The following is a 25,664-nucleotide window of genomic DNA, read 5'->3' as shown; positions in this document are numbered from 1 at the left end:
TCCCCTGTTGACAAAACCATGTCTTCAAGGCTTTGTGAAATGATTATTCCCCAGTAGCAACGGAATTCAGGTTTTTTTTTATCTGATGAAGTGATGCTGCTTTTACGTTTTTGTATAGCACTGTTTCACTGTCATGCAATAGTGATGCTTACTTACATTGTATGCAACTCAATCTCAACTCAGATTGTGGCTTTTACTGTGGCTTTTCTTTGCTGTTCTTTTGCCCTTTTTTAAAAACCTTCCTTAAATTCTGCTTAGCTGTTGTATATATACAAAATAACTTCAAGCCAGCTGTCAGTTTCCGAAGTTGAGTAAGGACTGTGAAGAAGGATCTGTCTTTTAATCTGTTATCTCCCTTTGAAGCCATTCAACATAGCCTACTGTAGAATTTTTAAAAAAACCTCTTCCTCAGTGTGTTTCCTATTTTAATTACCCCCCCCCCAAGAAAATATAAATTCCGAAGATATTTACCTCAAGAGGCTTCATGGAAACAACAAGAAGGGGGAGATGGAAGCATGTGTGCAATAGCATAATCTGATTTTTTTTTGGTAATTGGGAAACATGCCCACATTTTTTAAAGAAAGCATGCATTTTGAGAAGTAAGGAGAAGTGTTGGGTGGAGGTATTTTGGAGGCAATTTCAGATGCAAAAGACTCAGAGAAGGCGCTTGGGCTTGGTTAGTGGTAGAATGGGGCTAGATAGGAAAGTAAAAAAAAAAAATCGCCCTAGGAAAAAAGCAGTGACAAACCACCCCTATAAGAACCCCATCCATGTGGAACAGTCTGCCAGTGGAGATGAGAACTGCCCCCTTCGTTTTTGCTTTCCAGAAGGGTATTAAAATCAGCTTTGCTGGTTAGTCTGGGAGCCTGAGGGGACGCTCAGCACCCAAGGTGGCTGATGGGGTAAGAAGACCTCTTCCCCGTTCCCGTCAGTCTCTTGGCTTCTTAGTTTCAGTTTTAGTACAGTTTTTAATGATATTGTAATCTGTGTAGTTGTTAATGTTTCAATATTTTAATTATTTTTTTTACTTGCTTTATAACTTGTAAGCCTCTCAGAGTCACCTTGGAAGGGAGATGGATGGCATAAAAATTTAATAAATAAGAACTTTGGGGAATATGAGATGACAGAGTTAGGCAACTGGGGATCAGTCTAGACCAGTGTAACCTTTTAAGATGTGGATTTCAACTCCCAGAATGATCCAGCCAGTATGCTGGCTGGGGAATTTTGGGAGTTGAAGTCCATGCATCTTAAAGTTGCCATGGTTTGAGAAACACTGCTTTTGAACCTTATGGAAGAGGAAAGGTGATGAAAGGCATTGAAAGAAAACCAACATTTGCACAGAATTTAGAAGCAGACAAGGAACCAATTAAGGATAATTTAAGCAGTGACTTTAGCAGGTGGCAGCCTAAGTAATATATATTGTTGCCAGCAAAGCTATATGGAATAGTCCCTGAGGTTCCCAGGAATTGAATGTGACTCCAGGTAACTCTATGGAATTCAGTGAGACTTTGGTGTAATAATTCTTTCCATTTGTCAAAAAGACTCATCAGTGAAATGTGTGAAAGTGAAAACAACAAAAAATGTTCAATTTCAGCCACCCGCAGCTGTTACGGAAGACATAGATCTGAGTAGACTTTTTTGCTTAGTCATAAAGTATCCTGATTTACTAAACAGGTGGTTTTACCTTCATTGGGTAATATTTAATGTTCCAGTAGAATACAGAGCTGCATGATGTGGTGGCTCATCCTTTTTCAACTCTTCCAAATAGGGTGGTTGTATTAAAGTTCAGTACCTCTGTGAACAGCGGCTGTCTTTTGTTTCTTCATGCAGTTCACTCGCGGCCAGTCACACGGACCCAGTACAACGAGGAGGAGGAGGAATTTCAAGACGGTGGGAAGTTCATGCGGGGTGACTGGAGGAAAGATACTAGAAATGAATATTCACTGCCTTCCTATAGGTCCAGCACCCACGTCACAGAGGAGGAGGATTACTTTTCCAAAAGTAGCACCAAACTCTCCTCACGGACTCAGGACTACAGCCAGCTGTCTTCATACGAACAAGACTATAGAAATCCGTCTGCCGTGGAAAGAGATTATGCTGGTCCATCTTCCCGAGATCGGGACTATGACAAGGCTGCCTCACGGGAACAGAAATATAGCCACACTCCTATTCGAGACACTACCAGACGCCGTGAGACTGACTATGATTCGTCAGAACTGTTAGGGGACTTCAGATCAGCACGGCTTCTGGAAGAGAATTATAGGACGGCGTGTAGTCAGAATTATGATCTGGATCAGGGTCTCGAGACCGAGGGAGAATTCAGCTCCACTTTGAATGCTGGGAGGGGAAGAGCTCTCCAAGGGAAACGTGGGATGGCCACTAGAGGCCTGGTCAGAAGTAAGGAGGAGTTGGCTGCTCATCTCAAGAAATGGGCCACTAAAGCTTTGTCCCCAGCAGATGATCTTCTGTTAAATCCTCTAGGTCTCACCAAGCAAAGAACGATAACTTCTCCTCACCCCCAGCAAAGCCAAAGGCCGGCTCTGGCCACTCCGAAGGGACTACTGCTGCAAGAGGCAACTCTGAAACCTACAGGGTACATCCGGATCAAAGAGCCAGACTTGGGACTTCTAGATTCTTCTGATATTTTTGCAAATTTTGGGGTTGAAATAATCAAATGGGCTGGGTTCTATGAAATTAAGAACGACCCGGAGTACGCAGAACTTTTCCGTTTGCTCTTCACGTTAGAGACGGAGACCTGTGCCAAAATGCTGGCCTCGTTTAAGTGCTTACTGAAAACCGAGCACCAAGATTTCTGTATGAACAGCGTCAAGACGCTGCAACACCCGGCTCTGAGAACCCCTAAAGTGGACAGCCAGTTTCTGAATCTGCTGTTGGAGAAAAGGGTGATGGTGACCAAGAATAGTTTTTTTGAGGTCATTAAGCCTTTCGACCGGTATATGATGCGGCTCCAGGACTACCTGCTCAGGAGCACTACGCCTCTGCTGATGGCCTGTAATGCCTATGAGCTCAGAATCAAAACTAACAGCTTCAGTAATTCAGGGAAGATGGCCACCGCTTTTCAGACTACAATGTCCCTCTGCCGAAAATCCTTGGCCCTCCTGGGGCAAACATTCGCTCTGGCCTCTGCTTTCAGGCAGGAAAAAATCCTTGAGGCCCTCAGCGTCCAAGATTCGGCCCCTCCTCCTACCTTGTTTCCCAATTTTGATACCTCTGCCTTGTTTGGGAAAGAATATATAGAAACCTTGCAAAATTGGTTGGAGAAAAGTGGCTGCCAGATGCAGTTAAAGAGACCAGCTGTCAGTCCTCCAGCTCAGGGTCAGTGAAATGTCATGTAAATCACACTTAAAATTTAGTGTTAAGGAGATCTTTTTGGTATATGAGCAATTAGGAATGATGTTCTGCCTTTCATTTTATCTCTGTGAAAATACAGTAGGTTGAGGGACAAAGCCTATTTCAAAATGAGTGGAAATTAAAACTCAGATCTTCTCAGAAAACCTCAGAAATACACTACCACTGTGTGCTGGGAAGTAGCTGATAATCTCGGTGTACTGGGAAGTAGGTTAGCTGAGTAAACATGAGGGGAGGTCTAAAAAAATGTGACAAAATAAACTTATTGTTGAGGAATCCCCCCCCCCCCCGCAGTTCAAAATATGATTACATGGAGACTTCTCTTAACTTACTTGTTAAACGTACTATGCTATCCAGGAGTCTGTGCTGAAGAATGTATAAATAGCTGGATTATTTTTTTAAAAAAGACTAAAAAGATTAGTCAGGGAACATTCTAAGTAAAGTTTTTTGAGTCTCTGTAAGTACAAATGATAAGCTTTATATATTGAGGCTATGACCTGTGGCACAAAGTCAAACTCTTCTGTGCACTCATAACCCACCCATTTTTATGATACAGAGTTAAATGGAATACATAAAAACAGCCTTGCTCGCTTACCGTTGAGAATCGCAATGAGCACATTTTATTAGCAGGAAGACAATCAAGTTGCCATTTCAAATCGTTATTGTAACTTTTATTTATTTTTTTTCTTCCTTCCTTGTTTGGAACTTGTTTTTTATTTGCATAGCCCCACAACGTGCTGACAGGAAAGTCGTTGAGGCGATTGAAAAGCTAGTGAATGCGATGGTCTCTGGCGTGTTAACAGGGAAAGAGAAGGCTGAACTGAAACACAACCCGGAGTATTGGTATTTATCTCGCTTGTTTCTTGTCTTTGGACCCTTCAAAGTGCTTGGAGGCAATATCTAGCTCCAATTTTATCATGTCTTTGTGGTATTCTACAAGGTAAGTTAGAAAATTGTGGGGGCAATAAGCTGACTTTGTATAAATATACAAAAGAATGAAGGCTATTGCTTAACGCATTGTAAGCCGCCCTGAGTCTCCGGAGAAGGGTGGCATATAAATCAAAGTAAAAAAAAAATAAAAAAATGGCTGGTTTAAGATGCCCTGTTCTATTCAGGAACCCACTGATATATGAGTATGCTTAAATAAGCAAATAAATAGAGCTGGAACTTAGAACCCGAAGGCGTAGTTTTCAACTTGCTGATTGGGAAATTATAGGATGTGAAGTACATAGATCTTAAAAGTTGGCCAAGGTTGAGAAACACTGATTTTTGTAGTCACCCAATGAAAATGCTGTAGTTGGGGAACAATGAAGTCATTGTTGAACAATGACTCTGCTTTGTGACCATGTCTGCATCTGATAGCATTTTCTCGGAGGATTAATCGCTGTTAACTACTCATCTGAATTCAGGCAAATGCTAAGCCACAACTGGTGGTTTACCCTTTTACACAGCATGGGTCAGCATGTTGTGCATAGGTTGTTTCTCTTTCTTAAATCTAACAATCTTATTTTTGAGTGCTGCCTGCACTGTTAAGGAAACTGGCTTCAGGGAAATGAAGTCCCTGATCACCAAGGGTGATTTGTTTAAAAAAAAAAAAAAAAAGTGTCCTCTTGGGGAAGGCTAGTTGATGTGTCTACAGACCCGAGTAGTTGAAGGAGTTGTTCTCTGTCTCAAGTGGCAAATTTCTCTTTTGGGAAGTTACAAATTCTGATTGGAATTGTGAATTATACTGTTTTCCCTTGTTTGTGAAAAGTAAGAAGAATTGAAGCCACTGATATCTCCAAGGAGAGGGAGCTCCATAAAATGGAGGCTACCGCAAAATAGGTTTTATTCATGCCCATGTGCCTTGCAAGAAATGGGGCATTCTCAGTAGGTTTCAGATAGAACCAATTTGTTTTCATGGTATCTCAGCTACTTTTGTGCGAGGTAACTGTTGGTGTTACCTAGTTTGTTATAAAACATCTGTAAGAAAACAATCCAGCTCAGAGAGCACCAAGGACTCCACAGTTTTGAGATAGCAGAGGAGTCCATGCTTGATTATGAAGACCCTTAGATCAGGGGTGTCAAACTCAATTTCATTGAGGGCCGCATCAGGGTTGTGTTTGACCTTGGAGGGCTGGGGGGTGGGCATGGCCGGGGGTGGCGTGGCCATGGTGGGCATGACACAGGACTCGTGTCAGAGGCACCTGTGGTGGTCAAGTGCTAATGTAGGACTTCCCTGAGACCCTCCTTCACTCTCATTATAATCTCCCTCCCTTCCTTCCTTCCTTCTCCCCCCGCATCCCATTTTTGCTGGCAGAGAGCTGCAGGAGCACCCCCCCCAGCTCCATTTTCACTGGCAGAGGCACCGCAGGCCGGTCCTTTGCTGTTCAGGCCAGCCCCATGGATCCAGCCCACAGGCTTTGAGTTTGACACCCCTGCCTTAGATGAAAAAGCTGTGGTGGCGCAGTGCTTAGAATGCAGTATGGCAAGTTAACTCACTGTACACTGCCATCAGTTTTGATTCTGACCAGCTCAAGGTTGACTCAGCCTTCCATCCTTCTGAAGTTGGTAAAATGAGGACCCAGATTGTTGGGGGCAATAGCACCCAATAGCATCACTCTAAACCCGTGATGGCGAACCTATGGCACACGTGCCACAGGTGGGACGCGGAGCCATATTAGTGGGCACGCCAGCTCAGTTCTGAGGCGCATGCGTGCACCGGCCAGCTGATTTTCGGGCCTTCTGGGCACACCAGAAGTAGGAAAACGGGGGGGGGGGAGGCCCGTTTTTTTTTTCTTACCTGGCTCCAGATCCTCTCTCTGCATCTGGGAAGGGCGAAAACAGCCTTTCCCACTCCCTTGGAGGCCCTACGGAGGCTGAAAGGGCCCATTTCCCGACTCCCGGTGGGACAGGAAGTGACATTTTTTTCCTGTCTCCAGCCTCCAGAAACTCCTAGAGAGCTTCTGGAGGCTGGAGACAGCAAAAAATGTCACTTCCTGTCCCACCGAGAGTTGGGAAATGGGCCCTTTCGGCCTCCGTAGGGCCTCCAAGGGAGTGGGAAAGGCTGTTTTCGCCCTTCCCAGATGCAGAGAGAGGATGTGGAACCAGGTAAGAAAGAAAAATGGGCCTACCAGGCCATCATGTGCCAGGAGCGGGGGTGGGTGGGGTTGTGTGCTCATGTGCATGGGCACGTGCATGCTTGACCCTCCCCCGCCACCTCTCTCCTGGCACGTGATGGCAAAAAGGTTAGCCATCACTGCTCTAAACCATTGAGAGGGCTGTAAAGCGCTCAAGCGGTATATAAATCTAAGTGCTATTGCTGGATGAGCCTTTGGAGGACCGGTGAGAGTTTTCTTTCCATATACAAGTGAGAGAAGCAGGAACAGCAAAGAGCAATGAGGGAAAGTGTTTGCAACAGGAGGGACAGAAGGGGAAGGGGGCAGAAAGGAGAGGCAAAAGGTCCGGTTGGTGGGTGGGAATTTGGAGAACATTTTGCAGCTTTGTTTGAGTATTTTTCCATCATCTCATAAAACAGGTTTCTCCTTGATGAGGAAAGCCTCGAATACAAGTATTACAAGCTGAAGCTGAATGAGACAGAGAGGCTGATGTCTGCAGCCAAGGAAGAAGAAACCAAAGAGAAGAAGACCTCCGAGCGGCAAATCTCAGAAGCTGTGAGGATTCTTTTGTACAGGAGGAAAGTAGCAAGGATCAAGAAGAAGCTCTTTCAGAGGAGAAGGCCAGGGATCCTGCAAAGGGCTACGAGGGGCAGAAGAGGCAAGAAATCCACAACTGGGACCCAGACACTCTTATCTGCCGGGTCGGTGCTGAAGCAGCAAACAACATGCACACCGATGTCCAGTCCCAAAAGTGACAAATCCAGTGGTGATGAGGCAGAGGCGCTGTCTCTAAAAGAAACTTCAAGAGAAACGGACTTGCTGGGGCTTTCCGAAAATTCCCCGTCTTTGATGAGCCAATTCCCTGATGGTAGGTGAAACCAAAGAGGAGCAATGCTCTTAAGAAATGCCACAAACAATTTCAGTCAATGTTTCTCACATCTTGGCCACTTGAAGATGTGTGGACTTCAAATCCCAGAATTCCCCCAGCCAGCTAAGAATTCTGGGATTTGAAGGCCACACATCTTCATGGGGCCATGGTTGAGAAACACTGATTTAAGTGATTTTTCTGTCTAGTGCATACAGGGGTCTCAGGGTTATGTGTAGTTGCCAGCAGCTTTCAGTGTGATCCCAAGGCCTTCGGAAGTTCTTACAAATTGTCATCTTTAATGTGAGAAAATTGTGAAATAGAATTCTTGCATTAATGGCCATTTGCGACTTTCCATGGTCACATGGCTAAAAATTGTCAGTGTTTTTTAACCGGTTTCCCACAGTTACTTCCAGTTTCCAGCAAAAAAACACCCACTGAAGAAAATATGTTTATTTAATGACTGCAGCATTCACTTCATAAGACTCCTGGTCTAGACCATCTTCATTCTCCTCCAGCTGATGGTAGTTCTGTCAACAGAAGTATTTTCATGATAGCTGATAGTTGAAGTCCACAAGTCTTAAAGTTGCCAAGGTTGGGGACCCCTGCTTTGTAGAACATAACCCCAGAAATTCCGTTTAACATCAACGGCGATGGCCTCCCATGAGGAATTGGAAACATCCGCTGTTTTGCAGGCTGGGATATTTAGGGAGCTTGTTTTTCAAGGGGATGTGCCTTAGTAGGATGCCTTCTTATCGTTGTTGTTGTTATTGCTGATATTAATTTTGCTTGCATTTCATGGCTCGAGATCACATGCTGAGTGGGCCCCTTAAATAGTGAATGCATATAAAATAAATCAATGGCTTCCCTCTCAAGCCATTCAAGGATCCCGTATCAGGCTTGTGCTCCAGCAGTTTGATGTGTCCTCTTGACAGGCAGTGGAGGGAAATCGTGCCCCTCACTGACCCTGCAAAGCAGAGCAACCCAAGAGAACACGGCTGGAACATTTGCTCCTGTGTGGATTCTCCACTTAAGGTGGTGGAAGTGCTGGGCCGTTGGTCAAGTGTTTTATTGCCTCAGCAAAGGTTTGCCCAGCTTTCTTGGGCAGCATCTACAGCTCCACTGGGTAAAAGGACAGCATAGTTACCCTGTTTCCCCCAAAATAAGACATCCCCTGATAATAAGCCCAATCGGGCTTTTGAGCACATGGCAATAAGGCCAAGCGCTTATTTCAGGGTTCAAAAAAATATAAGACAGGGTCTTATTTTTGGGGAAACACGGTAAGTAGAGCCCTTTGCAGAATGCCTACAGAGCCAGTAGGGCAAATGCATTCAGCATTGCAGTTCACTATTGCTCTGATAGTGAAATACAGGTAGCCCTCAATTTATGACCTCAGTGGAGCCCCAATTATTTGTTGCTAAATGAGACATTTTGCCCCATTTTACGACCTTTCATTGTCACAGTTGTTAAGTGAATCATTGCAGTTGCTACGTTAGTAGCATGGTTGTTAAGATATCATTCACCTATGGCTTGAATGATAAATTATGATAATATTGTACGTTATAATGTTCAGCCAGTGATCTCTTCCCAAGAGGAAACACATCCAGCTAGGTATTAGTGCTAATATTATATTTATAAGCTGCTTAGAAGTTTTCACTTTCATTTTTACTGCTTGCCCTTCCTCCTCAATTTAGAGCCTGGTGGTACAGATGCATTTCTCTTCAAACAATCATACAGTTTGTAGTGTACATAGATTTGCAAAACAATAAGATAAAGGAATATTCCTGAACTTTGTTTTATGATTTATCTCATGGTTACTGTGAAATTGAGTGAATGCATCAGCGCAGTGCATGTTATCTCAGCTTGCAGAGCTTGGATTCATTGAATGAGCTTACAAAAAACATAAATATTGCAGAATATACAGCCTCATGCTACATAACTTAAGTTCCATTTCATGCTGAATAAACTAAATTATTAATGCATCTTAAATAGAAAACTATCTTTAGTTAGATTTTTACTCCAAAAGCATTATATTAAAATAAATTTGATTTAAATAAAAAAAAAATTCTATTTAAAATGTAAAATATCTGATTTTTAAAAAACCATTGATTTTTATCCACCCTGATACCAGGTCACATAAAATTAACTTGCCCACTAAAAAAGGGCCATATTTATTTATTATTTATTAAACATATGGCCACCCAACTCACACATAGGTGACTCCAATATTAAAAATCCACAATGTTCACAAGAGCACAAGAGCGAGGTGGAATATCCAGCGGTACTAAATGTAAGAGTGAAACTGCCAGTGTTCTTAAGTTACTAAGAATGCTTTCAGGAAATCATCAGGTAGGCCAGGTCTGAACCAATGAAGGGAGTGGCTAAAGGCCCGCCAGCATTCTGTACTTTTTTTCCTGTCAACTGATAATCCACAAATAATAATATATCTTCAAAACCAATTATACAGAACGTTTCCTAAATCGTTACTCCACTATTCATCTGAAGTAGAAATGTTAATGTCGTGTCTAATTAATTTTCATACTTCCTGCTGCTGTCAGTTGAATCACTCTGCAGTGACTTTGCTCACTTGTTCCATGTCACGGAGCTTCTTTCAGGATTGACTGTGCTCAAGAGAATAGCCTGCTGACTGCCTGCTGACTCCGCTTCAGATGATCATGTTATGCCCACATTTTCTTCTAGTAAACAGAGAATAGAATAGAATAGAATAGAATAGAATAGAATAGAATAGAATAGAATAGAATAGAATAGAATAGAATAGCAGAGTTGGAAGGGACCTTGGAGGTCTTCTAGTCCAACCCCCTGCTTAGGCAGGAAACCCTACACCACTTCAGACAAATGGTTGTCCAATCTCTTCTTAAAAACCTCCAGTGTTGGAGCATTCACAACTTCTGGAGGCAAGTCGTTCCACTGGTTAATTGTTCTAACTGTCAGGAAATTTCTAACTGTCCTTGACTCGTGACCAGTCAGTTAGTGACTATTCAAAGTGACAATGGACCCCCCAAAAAGCTATTACAACCTGATTTCAAGTTAGGATACCTCCTCCCCCCCCCACACACACATACATACATACATACATATATATGTCACAGTCATGCAATCACATTTTGAGGGCTTGGCAATCAGCTCACCTTTGCAGCATCCCATGATCATCTGAATAATTTTTTTTCTATTTTTTGCTGGTTTTGCTGTTTTTCTTGCAGCTTCCGGCACAAACATCCATTTGGTAAAAGGGATTCCCTTAATGACTGCCACAAACAATGTGGTAAAATCAGGTTGGGTCACATGGTGAAATGCTTTAACAACTGCAGTGTTTTACAACGATAACTCGGGGCTCACTTACAGTCATAAGTCATGGACCACTTGTACACAGTTGCGTTATGTACCTCCATTTTTTTTCCCTTTCAACTTGAAGAAATTGAGACAAAACCAGTCAGGCTGAAGTTGCCAGGCATAGAGTGAGTGACAGATGAATCTCCTCCACTTTCATGATTGTGATTAACCCACTAGATGCCCACAGAAGATGCAAAAAAGAGCAGGAGGTGTGGCGATCACAATTGCAGATGAGCTTTTGCTCTGTTACTGTTCAACCAGTTCAGCTGTTTGCCTTTTTTGTCCAAAACACATCTGGCTGCAGTAAGCAATCAGATGGTAGATCAGGGTTTGAATGATGTACCAAAACATACTGAAGGGATGATAGCCATAGTAATAGATTGTAGTTAAGATTACGGTTTGATTGATCGGGTGATAAATAGACTACAGTGGTACTGCATACCAAACCCTTTCATAGCTTGGTGTCTGGTGGAAATGCAGTCCACGTTTTCTGGTGCAGCTGTGCATTTAACATAATTTTTTTTTTAGAACCATTAGATTCTAATTGGCTCTCATTCTCAATCATCTCAACATAATTGTTAATCTGTTCTTTAGAAATTTACATTTATATTATTGGTGCACCATTTGAATCACATTTCTCCACATATTGTGGAAATGGGGAGCCACTGAATCTCGGAGAAATATTTTTTCCCCCAATAGCCTTGCACTAAGTGCGGAATAGGAATGGAATGGAATGGAATGGAATGGAATGGAATGGAATGGAATGGAATGGAATGGAATGGAATAGAATAGAATAGAATAGAATAGAATAGAATAGAATAGAATAGAATAGAATAGAATAGAATAGAATAGAATAGAATAGAATAGAATTCTTTATTGCCCAAGTGTGATTGGACACACAAGGAATTTGTCTTTGATGTATATGCTCTCAGCGTACATAAAGGGACAAGATACATTCGTCAAGAATCATAAGGCACAGCAATGATAGTCATAGGGTACAAATAAACAATCAAATCATATTAGGAAACAATATAAATCATAAGGATACAAGCAACAAAGTTACAGTCATGCAGTCATAAGTGGGAGGAGATGGGTGATAGGAACGATGAGAAGATTAATAGTAATGCAGACTTAATGAATAATTTGACAATGTTGAGGGAATTATTTGTTTAGCAGAGTGATGGCGTTGGGGAAAAAACTGTTCTTGTGTCTAGTTGTTCAGGTGTGCAGTGCTCTATAGCGTCGTTTTGAGGGTAGGAGTTGAAACAGTTTATGTCCAGGATGCGAGGGGTCTGTAAATACTTTCACAGCCCTCTTTTTGACTCCTGCAGTATACATGTCCTCAGTGGAAGGCAGGTTGGTTGGTAGTAATTTTTTTTTCTGCAGTTCTAATTATCCTCTGAAGTCTGTGTCTGTCTTGTTGGGTTGCAGAGCCAAAGCAGACTGTTATCGAGGTGCAGATGACAGATCAATAATTCCTCTGTAGAACTGGATCAGCAGCTCCTTGGGCAGTTTGAGCTTTCTGAGTTGGCGCAGAAAGAACATTCTTTCTTGTGCTTTTTTGATGACGTTTTTGATGTTAGGTGTCCATTTTAGATCTTGCGATATGATAGAACCTAGAAAGGTTCTAGGTTCTACTGTTGATACTGTGCTGTCTAGTATTGTAAGAGGTGGTAGTATGGGAGGGTTTCTCCTAAAGTCCACCACCATTTCTACGGTTTTGAGTGTGTTCAGTTCCAGATTGTTTCGGTTGCACCACAAGGACAAGATCCTGATGAAGGAAGAGTCACAGCTGAGTAGTACAGCAGAGGTTCTTCATGCAGGTTTTCCCAAACTCAGTCTTTGGCATTTTTTATATCAGGGAGTAACGATTAAAAACAGATGAATGTGATTTATTGATTTTGCCTTTTGCTGACATTCAAAATAAAACTCTGTTGACAGTGCCTCTACATGTACTGCTTCCTTGCAAAAAAAAACTTTTCTGGATGGTTTCTTTCTCTTGCCTTTCAGTGGACCCTAAAGTCATGGTAACCGCTCAGAAGCTGGCTGAATTTGTTGCTGAAGTTGGGCCGGAAATCGAGCAGTTCAGCATTGATAACAGTGCCGATAACCCAGACCTATTGTGAGTCCTTCGTTGTTTATCCCCCCTCCCCCTCAGTCTTGCTTGTCAATGAAAAATGCAAATGGGTAAGAGAAATACTTTGAAATTATTCAATAATAGTTTAGAGAATCGAGAGGTACTTGCTGTTTTTGCTGAAATCCTTTGCAAGACACTTGCAAAAGGATTGACCGCTGTCTCATTTTTCAGACTGGGAAGGGGAAACTGAGGTGGAGAGCAAGTCGTTTGCCTTATTTGATCAACATAGAGGTGGGATTTAATTTGCTGATCAGTTGTATTGCCACCACACTATAGCAATAGCACTTAGACTTATATACTGCTTCACAGTGCTTTACAGCCCTCTCTAAGCGGTTTACAGAGTCAGCATCTTGCCCCCAACAATCTGGGTCCTCATTTTACCAACCTTAGAAGAATGGGAGGCCGAGTCAAGCTTGAGCCAGTCAGAATTGAATTTCTGGCAGTGGGCAGAGTTAGCCTGCAATAGCGATAGCACTTAAACTTATATACCGCTTCGCAATGCTTTTACAGCCCTTTCTAAGCAGTTTACAGAGTCAGCCTATTGCCCCCAACAATCTGGATCCTCATTTTACCCATCTCGGAAGGATGGAAGGCTGAGTCAACCTTGAGCCTGGTGAGATTCGAACTGCCAAACTGCAGGCAGCCGGCAGTCAGCAGATTTAGCCTGCAATTCTGCATTCTAACCACTGTGCCACCACTGCTCCCTGTATTTACAAAAGTAGTAAATACAATTTTCTTTGATGTGAGGCCATCCATTTTTAAACCGTTGGGTCATAAGTTACTCGAGGGAGGAAGCTGAAACAATTTTTTGCAAAGCTGATCAGTTTGGTGCAGACAGGGCAACAGCTTGCAGTAGACGATTTGCTGAAATTTGGCTGCTTGGTTTCCACCCCATCTGGGGGCTGCAGATTAGAATCGAGGGCCTCATATACCTGCAAAGTGCAGATTTAGCACGCTTTATCAAGCCTAATTTAAGAGTTCTTTTAAGAAGAAAATTCTATGAGGAAGAAGGCTGCTTTGTCTGCCTTCCCCCCCAGTTCATTCCATTTTTCTTGGAGGAAAAGTGAAATGAACTTGTAATAATAAATAACACTGTCCTAACCCTCCCCCCCTCCGCCAACAGATTTCTGCAGGATCCAGAGAGTTCTGCCTTCAAGTTTTATCGCATGAAAGTCCACGAATTATGCCCCTCTATCAGCTTCAGTGGTGGGCAGGAATCTGGTGACCTCCATGAAAGGTCGGAACCAAAGGAAAGCGAATGGGGGAACCTGGAGGAAGAGGAGGAGGAGGAAGAAGACGAGGAAGAGGACGAGGAAGAAGACGCTCCCCAAGCTGAAATGGAAGATGAAGAGGGAGATGAAGAGGAGGAAGCTACAGGGCCAACCGAGGAGCCAGAAGAAGCCATGTTGGAAGAGGGGCTTATGAAAATAGAGCATTTAGAGGCAGCTGAAGAAGAAGGAGAGACCAGCAGCACAGCCGCGGGGGCCCTTTCAGAGGCACCGGCACAGGCAACCACGCACGGCGCCCCCTTCGGGCGCAAGAGAATGAGTAGCAAATCCCTGAAAGTGGGCTTGATCCCAGCATCAAAGAGAGTGTGTCTCATCGATGAACCAACAGGTGAGCTGGGAAAGTGTTTTGTGTGCTGCTGCTAGGCTATAGTGTCTTTGACCTTGTTCCCATATTGTGCCAAACTGTAAGTGTGAGGTCCTTGGTTAGGGTTAGGGTTAGGGTTAGGGTTAGGGTTAGGGTTAGGGTTAGGGTTATGAGCTCGGTTCATACAGATGTATCATTATCCAGCTGGGGTTATTACAGTGGTGGGTTCCAAATTTTTTTACTACCGGTTCTGTGGGCGTGGCTTGGTTGGTTGGCGTGGCTTGGTGGTTATGTGACTGTGGGCGTCGCTTGGTGGTCATGTGACAGTGGGCGTGGCCAACTCAATGTTACTCATGTTAAGGAGTGCCTCACCTGGCCCCTCCCCTCCCAGCCATTCCTTGTCACACCCAGCCTCAAGGTATCTATAGTTCTGTAAAAATGTTGTTCCCCTTTTTTCAACTTTATTATCTACATACTGTAGATGCACTTTCATAGACCACTGAAAGGAGGAAATGGCTCACGTGCTTTGCCCAAGAGTGTGATAGGCAACAGGCTTTTAAGGAGCTGCCAGAAAGAAGGGAGGGGGGCAATGTATTTTCCAAAGCACCAGAAGGCAAAACAAGTTTCTCTCAGTTTTAAGGAATGTCTCCGTGCACCCTCAGCAGGCCCCTCTCCTATGCCAAAGAACAAGACAATTAATACCCACGTGTTCTTCTCCAAGCATATCACCATAGGCATGGAAAGAAATTTCCACAAAGCATATAATCTAACTACATTGTAAAACTCAGTAATATACCCTAACTTAGATCGACATCCCGCTGCAACAGACAGATTCCTTCCTTTTGTCTTCCTAATTGGCCACTGATTGGTCCCCTATTAACCGCACAAAAGGTGTGTGGATTGTTCTTGTAGTTTGAGTTCCTGGGGAATTCCTGGGGAAAGGGGGTGGCATTTAAGAAAGAAAAAGGATTTATGAAGGATTTAGATCTTAATGCAGGAAGGATACAATTGATTTCATACATATGTTTTACATAGGTACATGTATTATAAATGCTTAACAAATAAATGCTTAAAAGGAAAATACTTTTATAGCAGCATAACATATATTATACAATAGAATAACAAGTTTATTACTATTTCCTTCATTACTATTTTATTTTTGAATTCCCTTATTCCCTACAAGGATAGTGTAAAATATTAACACATGATAAATAATGGGACAATTAAAAATAATAGCACAGTTTTCTCTCTCTCTCCCTTCCTTCCTTCCTTTCTTTTTCTTTTTCATCTCTCTATCTCCTTTCTTTCTTTCTTTCTTTCTTTCTTTCTTTCTTTCTTTCTTTCTTTCTTTCTTTTTCTTCCTTCCTTCCTCTTTCTTTCTTGTCTCTCTTTCTTTCTTTCTTTTTTTCTTTCTTGTATCTCTCTTTTCTCTCTGTCTCACACACACACACTTCCTCTTTCTTTCTCTTTCTTTGTCACTTTCTTTCTTCTCTCTCTCTCTCTCTCTCTCTCACACACACACACACACACACACACACACACACACACACAAACACTCTCTCAAACAGACACCTAGTCTGGGACGAAGTGATCTGGCGAGCTCCAGAGGAGCAGCAGCGGCGGGAGAAGGAAGAAAGTGTTGCGACGCCCAAGGCTGAGGGCGCGAGGCCCAAAAGGCGAGTGACCCTCGCCATGTCCCCTTGGCTTTTTGGCTGAGCACAGCGGGTCTCCCTCCCTCCACTGCCAATGTCGGCAAGGTAGATATTCCATGCGCTTCCTAAGGAAAGGCTGACAGTGGCGGGCCCTTTGGGGAGACACTGCAGCCACTGAGCTAGGGCTGAGAGGGGTGGCGGTGGCAGCAGGAGACGGTAGCAGTGGCCTCAGCAGGAGACAGTAATGGCGGGGAGGGCAAAACTGCCACCCCGTCCCCACTGCTGCTGCAAAAGGGGCTGCTTCAGGAGCTGCTGGCCAGCAAAAAGAGTGCTGTCCAGCCCAGCAAGCTTTGTAGCATGCGGCTGCTGTGAAGCTTACCGGGCTGCTCCCATCCTGTCCCACCCCCACTGCTGCTACAGAAGGGGCTGCTTCAGGAGCCACTAGCCAGCAAAAAGAGGGCTGCCCAGCCCGGCAAGCTTTGTAGCCACGTGACGTCCCCCGAAGCCGAGCGCAGCAGGCCCAAAAGGTGAGTGAGCCCTCACTATGTCCTCCTGAGGCGGCTCTTCAGCCGAGCACAGCGGGTCTCCCTCCTCCTGCCGCCAGCATTGACCTTAACTTCTAGATCTTCCACGCGCCTCTGGAGGAAAGGCAGTGGCGGCAGGAGATGATAGCGGCCGCCTCAGCAGGAGAGGTCAGTGGCGGCAGGGAGGGCAAAGCTGCCCCCACACCGTCCCCACCGCTGCTGCAAAAGGGGCTGCTTCAGGAGCCTAAAAGGGGGCTGTCCAGCCCAGCAAGCTTTGTAGCACACGGCTGCTGTGGAGCTTACCGGGCTGCCCCCATCCCGTCCTACCCCCACCACTGCTGCAAAGGGGGCTGCTTCAGGAGCTGCTGGCCAGCGAAAAGGGGGCTGCCTAGCCCAGCAAGCTTCGTAGCATGCGGCTGCTGTGAAGCTTACCGGGCTTCCCTCGTCCCGTCCGACCCCCACCGCTGCTGCAAAAGGGGCTACTTCAGGAGCCGCTGGCCTTCGAAAAGGGGGCTGCCCAGCCCAGCAAGCTTTGTAGCCATGTGACGTCCCCCAAAGCCGAGTGCGGCAGGCCCAAAAGGCGAGTGAGCCTCACTATGTCCCCCAGAGGCAGCTCTTCGGCCGAGCACAGCGGGTCTCCCTCCCCCTGTCGCCAGCATCGACCTTACCTTCTAGATCTTCCACACGCCTCTGGAGGAAAGGCGGTGGCGGCAGGAGACGGTAGGGCGGCCTCGGCAGGAGAGGGCAGTGGCAGTGAGGAGGGTGAAGCTGCCCCCACACCGCCCCCACCGCTGCTGCAAAAGGGGCTGCTTCAGGAGCCGCTGGCCAGCGAAAAGGGGGCTTTGTAGCATGCGGCTGCTGTGAAGCTTACCGGGCTGCCCCCATTTGTAGCCACGTGACATCTCCTGAAGCTGAGCATGGCAGGCCCAAAAGGTGAGTGAGCCTCACTATGTCCCCCCGAGGCGGCTCTTCAGCCGAGCACAGTGGGTCTCCCTCCCTCTGCCGCCAGCATCGACCTTACCTTCTAGATCTTCCACGCGCCTCCGGAAGAAAGGTGGTGGCGGCAGGAGACGGTAGTGGCAGCCTCGGCAGGAGAGGGCAGTGGCGGCCGGGAGGGTGGAGCCAGCGGCCCAGCAAGCTGAACGCTCCATCCCCCCCCACACCGCAGCTGCAATGGCGGTGGATTCAGGAGCTACTGGCAGGCGGGGAGGGGGCCACCCGAGCTGGCAAGCTTTGCAGCCATGGGAAAAGCTGTTGCTGTCGCCCCCATGTTCTTCACGCATGTGCATCCCATTGGACTTGTAAAGCAGTGGGATGCGTATGCGGGAAGAACAAGGCGCCAACGAACATGGCAGATGGGGCGAGTGAGCGGCAACCGGGGGACCGGTTCGGGGGCGTGGCCAGCCAGCCATTACTACCAGTTCTGCGACCGACAAAAAATTTTTACTACCAGTTCTCCCAAACCGGGAGTAACCCACCACTGGGTTATTACCATATTTTTCAGACTATAAAACACAGTGTAGTATAAGACGCACCAACATTTCGAAGAGGTAAACAAGAAAAAAAAACTTTTTGCCCTCCCCAGCCCCCAGGAGGACTCTGCAGGCCTCCCAAACCTTCTGCGCATCCCTTTTTTGCGGAAAACGGACCCCATTTTGGCCTCCCAAACCTCCCACGCATCATGCTTTTGCCCTCTCCAGCCCGCAGGAGCACTCTGCAGGCCTCCCAAACCCTCTGTGCATCCCGTTTTTGCGAAAAATGGGCCTGATTTGGCTAAAACGGGACGTGCGGGGTGGGATTTCAGGAGCCTAAAAATGGCTGTATTCAGTCTATAAGATGCACCAACATTTCCACCCTCTTTTAGGGGGTGAAAAAGTGTGTCTTATACTCCGTAAAGTACGGTACTTGGAACCCTGACACTAGCTAGACAACATGATCAGTGCTAGGAAGTTGGGGGAGGCAGGGTTTGCTAGCACCAACAACGTTACCTAGTCGGGTAATGAAACGTCTGAGAGAAAAAAATCAAGCTCAGAGATCACCAAGGATGCCACCGTTCAACCCTGGGCTACAAACATTCTCTTATATTGGTGCCTTGCGAATGGTTTGGGCCTTTGGGCCCACGGTCTAAACTTAGCAACCAATTTTGTGGCTTACTCAGTGTCAGGTTTCGATGTCATCTCAAATAAAATAAATTGCATTTCCAAATGAATAGTCTTTGACGAAATCTTTCATTTTATTAAGCATGACAATCTGTCCCCGATTGTGGCGTAGCCAACACTGACTTCCTGACCCCAAACCTTCCCTTTCCGTTCCCCAATTCTCTGCGTCTCATTGGCCCTCTTCCAAATCACTCTCCCCATATCTACTATTTCAGCTCCCAGGAATGTCCCCCCCTCCCATCTCATCTCCTAGGGGATATTATCTTCAGGGAAAATAAGTAGGTGAGAAGTCAAGCGTCCTCTTGCCAGCTGCCCCCTCTTCTCCTTCTTATGTCAGCACTAGAGTAAATGCAGGTTGAAGTGCTGACACTCAGTGTGTAAACCCAGTTTCTTTTAAATCATGAGCTGCATGCTTTCTAATTTCATTGCGAACGTACCAGTCTGTGCTGGTGTCAGGCAGAAGAAAGAGGAAAATCCTTGAAATTCTTCCAGAATTCCTAATTGCGACATGGGTGTGAGCGATAGGAAATTTGTACAGTGAGGTTCCTAACAGCGTATTGCTTGTTCATCCATTGGTTCGGTTCTGCAGTAAAATGTGCCCTTCTCTCCAAATCTCAGGGCTTATAAAACATTTTTCCACAATATTTTTTGCAGGGCTGCGCTTAGCCTCCATCTCTCTTGTTGAAGATGAGACAGGTGTCAGAAGCATTGGAAAACAGCTAGCAAATGGTGCAGTTAATTGCAGTTGGCAGTTCTGACTGATTTTGTGCTATATTCAGACTGGTTTTGCACAACACAGCTAATTGAACAAACGCAATCCATTAAATTCACCGAATTGTCCAAACAGGCTTTGGATTTGCAAAACTAGCGAAGGCAAAAAAAATATATATGTTTAAATGCTATATTTAAAAAAACTAATCAAACGTAGTATGTCCTGCAAATGTAGCCATTATAGCCGATCTGGTAATATTTATATATGGATCCAGCCTTATTTGAGGGTATGTGTTGCCTGTGAGTCTTCACCATATTGATTTGTGATGATTGCGAAACTTTAGCTGACTTAGCACCAGGAAGCCCACATTGAGGGGTCCTTGGTTTTTGCTCTCTGAGCTTGGTTGTTTCCTTGCAGAAATTTCACTACCCAAACTAGATAACCTCATCAGTGCTAGTGATATAACCTGGTTATAGGAGATGACAGGGCTGAGTCCAAGGGAGAGGTCAAAAGTGTCATCAGTCGTGAGTCCCTTCGCACCCACAAGTGTTCTAAATTCAGCCCACCTTGAATTGCTTTCTGTTCTCCTGCTAATTTCCCTTGACCGTTAGTGGTTCAGATTCTTGTAGGGAGCTTAAGCTTACAATAAATCTTTATACACATTTGAACTGCCTGGATTTCCTGATTTCCCTGGTACTTGACGCTAGTTTGGGTAATGAAACGCCTGCAAGAAAACAACCAAGCTCAGAGAGCACCAAGGATCCCTCATTTCAACCCTGAACTACAAATACAGGTAGTCCTCGACTTACAGCGGTTCATTTAGTGACCGTTCCAAAGTTACAGCGGCACTTTAAAAAACTGACTTATGACCGTTTTTCGCGCTTACAACTGTTGCAGCCTCCCCATGGTCACGTGATCAAAATTCAGACGCTTGGCAGCTGACTCATATTTATGACGGCTGCAGTGTCCCGAGGTCATGTGATCCCCTTTTGAGACCTTCTGACAAGCAAAGTCAGTGGGGAAGCCGGATCCATTTAACCATTGTGTTACCATGTTAACAACTTCACTGATCCACTTAACAACTGTGGCAAGAAAAGTCGTAGAATGGGGCAAAACTCACTTAACAAATGTCTTGGTTAGTAACAGGCATGATGGGTCCAATTATGGTCGTAAGTCGAGGACTACCTGTATTCTCCTTTATTGGAGTCCACATTGCATATAGTCACTTCAGACTAATACGTGCTGCCCTTTCAGATCATGTTGCCTCTGTCCCAAGAAGAAAAACAGATCTAGTAAGTGTCAAACTCAAAGCCTGCTGGCCACATCTGGTCCACGGGGCTGCCACGGAAACAGCAAAGGCCCGCAGTGCCTCTGCCAGCGAAAATGGGGCTTGGGAGGGTCGTGTGTGTGCCCCCCCCACCCCGAGCCCTGTTTTCATTGGCAGAGAGCTAGCAAAACTAACTAAAAACAAAAAAAAGGAGAAATATTTCCCCTTTTGCATTTGAGCATCCAAGAAGGGATAGGAAAGGAGAAAGGGAAAGAGGAAAGACAAAGAAAAAGAAGGAAAGAGGGGAAGGAAGATGAAAGGAGAATGAAGAGGGAAGGAAAAAGAAGAGAAGGAAGATTATAATGAGAGTGAGGAAGGGTCTGAGGGAAGTCCTGCCTTAGCACTTGGCCACCACAAGTGCCCCTGACACGCTTACCCCGGCCATGCCCCCTCCCCCCCTCGAGGTCAAACACAACCCTGATGCGGCCCTCAACGAAATCGAGTTTGACACCCTTGTAGTAAGTGATCTCTCAAATGTGTTAGGCTCTCGGCTGAGGTAAATTTCTGGTGGCCGTCGCAGCCATTTTTCTGGGTTGTTTGAAGTCCTGCACCACCTCAGCAATCAAACTGAGGGCAGGGATGCCACCCTGCAGCCAGCTCAACTACCTCTTCCGCAGGGTAGCACTGCTTAATGGCAACAGAGTCTTGCCGGTAACCAAGCCACAGAAACCTCCCCTCCCCTTCCCTGTCCAAAGAACGTGGCTGGTGTCAAATATGAAACATGAGCAGATTTCCGAGACAGGAACTTCCCCGTCCTCCTGGCTTCCATCCTCTTCCTAGGGTTCCTGAAAGCAGAATTATATTTCAGTGACGAAAAACAGGATCCTCAATTACATTGTAAATTGAGGCTATCCAGTGCTTCAGCACTACCTATTGTTAATCTAATGATACCTTGTTTGGAGGCCATCCGCCTCTGATGCTGGAGACAAGGGAGAACTGTTTCCATCATAGTCTGCCTCGGCTTCCTGAAAGCATCTCTCCGGACGCAGCAGTACTGATCTATATGGATTCCTGCTGTAAAGCCCCAAAGTGCAATTACGTGACAGTATTTATTTGACCTAGGATTGATTTTAGCCTCTAATTTTGCTTTTTAGTACATGATCCGGTGCGTATCTCTTATGACCGACCTCGTGGCTATCCTGCATATAAAAATAAGAAGGTGAGGCAAAAATGATTCTCTTTTAAGACTTGAGGTTTTTATATCATAATTTTTCTCCAAGTAATGCAAAACAGAATATTCTTCTTTTTAATCTTTGTTGCTACTCTGTCACCTGTGCTTGTATTTAACTTCAGCTGTCTACACAGTACCGTATTGGGTCACAAATTAGAATTTGCATGCTGGAATGTCTTCTGCATAGAACTAGTCCTTGACTTACGACTGCAATTGGGACCAGAATTTCTTTTGCTAAGCAGGACAGTTGTTAAATGAGACACACCCATGGTTCTTAAGTGAATCCATTTGTTCGTACCACAATGCAGTTACAATGGCACTGAAAAAAATGACATGCAACCAGTGCTTGCACTTACAACTATCACAGCATCCCAGTTACAATGCCGTTGTAACCTTGAACAGGTGCTAAACAAGTGGTTATAAGTCTACAGGTAGTCTCCGACTTACAACAGGTTCATTGTTCAAAGTTACAACAACACTGAAAAAAGTTATGACTTTTTTTCACAGTGATGACTTTTGCAGCATCCCCATGATAATGTGATCAAAATTCAGATGCTTGGCAGCTGGTTCGTACATTCTTACGACCATTGCTGTGTCTTTTGTGACCTTCTGACCATCAAAATGGGGAAGCCAGATTCATTAAACAACCGGGTTACTAACTTATCAACTGCGGCGATTCCCTTAACAACCGTGGCAGGAAAGGTCGTAAAATGGGGCAAAGCTCATTAGCAAACGTCCTCGCTTAACAACAGGCCTTTTGGGCTCAATCGTAAGTTGAGGACTACCTGTACTTGTGTATCCCTGCACAATTTCCCTGCACCCAAGTTAGTTGGCATGGAATAGTTAAAACTCCCAGTTATCACAGATCAACTTTCCAGTCCCCCGTCAGCATTAATAGTAGCTGTGTGTTCTGCCTGACAAGGAATGGCGGGTGAAGCAAACTCCCTAGAGTTGGAAGGAGACAGTTTAGCCTCGTTTCACAATTATTTATTTATGTATTTATTTATTGGTTCGATTTATATACCGCCCTACTCCGGAGACTCAGGGCAGCTTACAATGCGTTAAGCAATAGCCTTCATACTTTTGTATATACCTGCTTAGTAGGGCTTTCGGTTCCCCCCCCAAGCGGTGTTCTTTTTTATACAAAGTCAGCTTATTGCCCCCACAAACCGGGTCCTCATTTTACCTACCTCAAAAGGATGGAAGGCTGAGTCCACCTTGAGCCTGGTGAGATTTGAACTCGCAGTAATTGCAGGCAGCTGGCAGCTAAGTGCTACTTAACAGCACTTTAGTCCGCTGCGCCACCAAGGCTCCTAAATGTCCTCCTTCCTAGTTACATGAGGCCTGATTCTTAGTAACCTTTCATTGATCGCTTCATTGATCAATGTGCCTTGATAAATGAGGCACAGAAAGGGCACTTTGCCAATTCCTGGACAGTAAAAGTATACATTTCATTATCAGCAAAATAAAGCACTAATGTCTGGGTTTAAATTCAGCAGTCTTACAAAGGAAACACAAGCTATTTAAAGGCGCAAGGGAGGAAAACATTTTTACATCATTCTTTGGAATAGGATTTCTGGGACCCCTTAGCCTTTCTCAACCTTAGCAACTTTCAGATAGGTGGACTTCAACTCCCAGAATTCCCCAGCCAGCATGGCTGGCTGGGGAATTTTGGGAGTTGAAGGCTACTTACCTGAGAGTTGCCAAGATTGAGAAGCACTACTCCTGAGTTCTGCATTGTAGATCCTGGGAGTGTGTGTGTGTGTGTGTGTGTGTTATATTTCTATGCCACCACCTCGCTAAGCAACACTGGATGGCTTGCAATATAATATTAAAAACACTAAAAAACAATCAAAATTAGAATAAGAAGTTAAGAATGGAGGGGGAAAAAGGATGGGCGACCTGGAGGTGAGAATTTGCTGTACCCCATCAACCACTCCCAATATAGCAGGCCCTTTTTGAGGTTCCAGGCTACGTCAAGTTTATAAGCTCTTCTAGAAGGGCTGGAAAGTGGAGGTGGATCTCACCTCCGATGGGAGAATATTCCAGAGAGCGGGGGCCATAACAGGAAAGGCTCTTTTCAAAGGCTCTGCCAGCCGAAATTCTTTGGCTTGACGGGATCTGAAATAGGCACTTTCCGCTGGAACGAGTGGGGCAGGTTAGTCCTATCAGGATAAGGCAGTTCCTCAGATACCCAGGACCTGTTCAACAAAGGGTTTTAATGATAATGACCAACACTTTGAATTGGACCCAGAAGCAAACTGGCAACCAGTGCAGCTCCCGTAACAGTGGCATCACATGTGCCACCCGAGGGGTCTACAGAACTATAGAACTGTCCATACAGCTGCAATTTATACCAGTTGTAGCTACAAGGGTTGCCCCATGTAGAGAGCATTACAGTAATTCAACCCAGGAGTATTAAGTCACAAGCACTAAGATGGGGAACTTAGTTATCTCTTTAATTCGTTTAGTTAAGATTTATATGATTGCCCAACTCATGCAATAGCAACTCTGGGTAGCATACATCAATAAAATCAAAGGAAAACCCACATTATGTTCTGCCCCAGCTACGCACCCCAAAGAACGCAGCATACACAAAGTCCATACAAACCTTAGTTTACTAATTAAGGACTACCAATGAGCTTTCTTAGTAGTTGTCAAACACAAGTACAATTTAAATCAGTCTTTTCTGAACAAGGGCTGTTAATTTAACTTCATTAACAGCCGACAAGAATCCAAAGAATAATAACTCAATTCTGAGGCACAGTATTTCAGATAACCATAATCTTACTGTGGTTGGCAGAATGCCCAGAAGCAATTTGTAGGAAAACTGACAAGAGAGAAACGAGCCGAATCAAACGTTTCTGGAATCAAGACGCGAAGGAATATGAACTAAGTTGTTCCCTGCAAATTGCATCAGTCGTCGTCCTTCCTTAAATAGGCTAGGGGAGTGGCCAGTTAGCCCTAAGCCTTACTCTCGCGGAGACCTCCTCCTGAGGAGCCACTCCTGCCTTTTAATAGCTCTGCGCGCTCGTGCAGCAAGAAGAGGCTCTTCCTCTTCACTTATGGGAGCTTCTGGAGGTTCTGAAGGCCCTGGCTGAATCCCCACCTCTGGCACCACATCTTCTCCAGCCTCCTCATTGTCTGACTCGAGCGCCTGCTGCACAGGCTGCTGGCGCAGCACCACACCAGCCTCTTCGCTGTCAGAATCAGCTACTAACTGCACAGGCCACTGACGGGCCACAACACATTACAATTAAAAGTAAACAGTATCAGCAGGAGCAAAGCAAAAAAAAATAATAACATAGCATATAGTTGAGGGCCATCAGACATTTTCTTCACTTCCTAACCCTCACATCTGGGAGAAAGCCAAGTTTTTGAAACTTTCTAACAATTAACCAGGTTAAGACCAGCCAAACTTCAAGGAGAAGCTCAATAGAGACACGGCAGCAGAGAAGGCATCCCTCTGAAATTCCATCAGACAACATTGTTTCGGGGAAGGGACCAGAGATAATCCAGTCTTCAATTTACAGCTATTCATTTAGTGACCATTCGAAGTTACAATAGCAATGAAAAAAAGTTACTTGCAACTGGTCCTCATGCTTAATGACTGCTGCAGCATCCCCTTGGGCGTGTGATTGAAATTTGGCTGCTTGGCAACTGGCCTATATTTACGACGATTGCAACATTCCCTGGAATCGTGTGA

At 45.0% G+C, this 25,664-nt stretch overlaps 1 protein-coding gene across 12 annotated transcripts in view; it reads left to right on the top strand.

The window, feature by feature from the left end:
- Nucleotides 1-25,664, top strand: part of SUGP2 (SURP and G-patch domain containing 2) — a 51,773-nt gene that overhangs the window by 7,876 nt on the left and 18,233 nt on the right. For 9 of the 12 annotated variants that reach the window (XM_034422590.3, XM_087877532.1, XM_034422588.3 and 6 more), the window contains exons 3-8: nucleotides 1,831-3,336; nucleotides 4,095-4,212; nucleotides 6,887-7,335; nucleotides 12,694-12,805; nucleotides 13,944-14,437; nucleotides 21,882-21,946. In XM_034422590.3, the coding sequence (XP_034278481.2) occupies nucleotides 1,831-3,336; nucleotides 4,095-4,212; nucleotides 6,887-7,335; nucleotides 12,694-12,805; nucleotides 13,944-14,437; nucleotides 21,882-21,946 (2,744 nt within the window). The remainder of the gene's footprint in view (nucleotides 1-1,830; nucleotides 3,337-4,094; nucleotides 4,213-6,886; nucleotides 7,336-12,693; nucleotides 12,806-13,943; nucleotides 14,438-21,881; nucleotides 21,947-25,664) is intronic. The other 3 variants (XM_060694773.2, XM_087877702.1, XM_060694777.2) reach the window with 1 other exon arrangement.

This window comes from Pantherophis guttatus, chromosome 1 (genome assembly GCF_059756535.1).
Source record: "Pantherophis guttatus breed Tessera chromosome 1, ASM5975653v1, whole genome shotgun sequence".
In the NCBI taxonomy this organism is placed as follows: Eukaryota; Metazoa; Chordata; class Lepidosauria; order Squamata; family Colubridae; genus Pantherophis; species Pantherophis guttatus.
The sequence above is the reverse complement of the archived record's forward strand: the minus strand, read 5'-3'. Positions and strand labels throughout refer to the sequence as shown.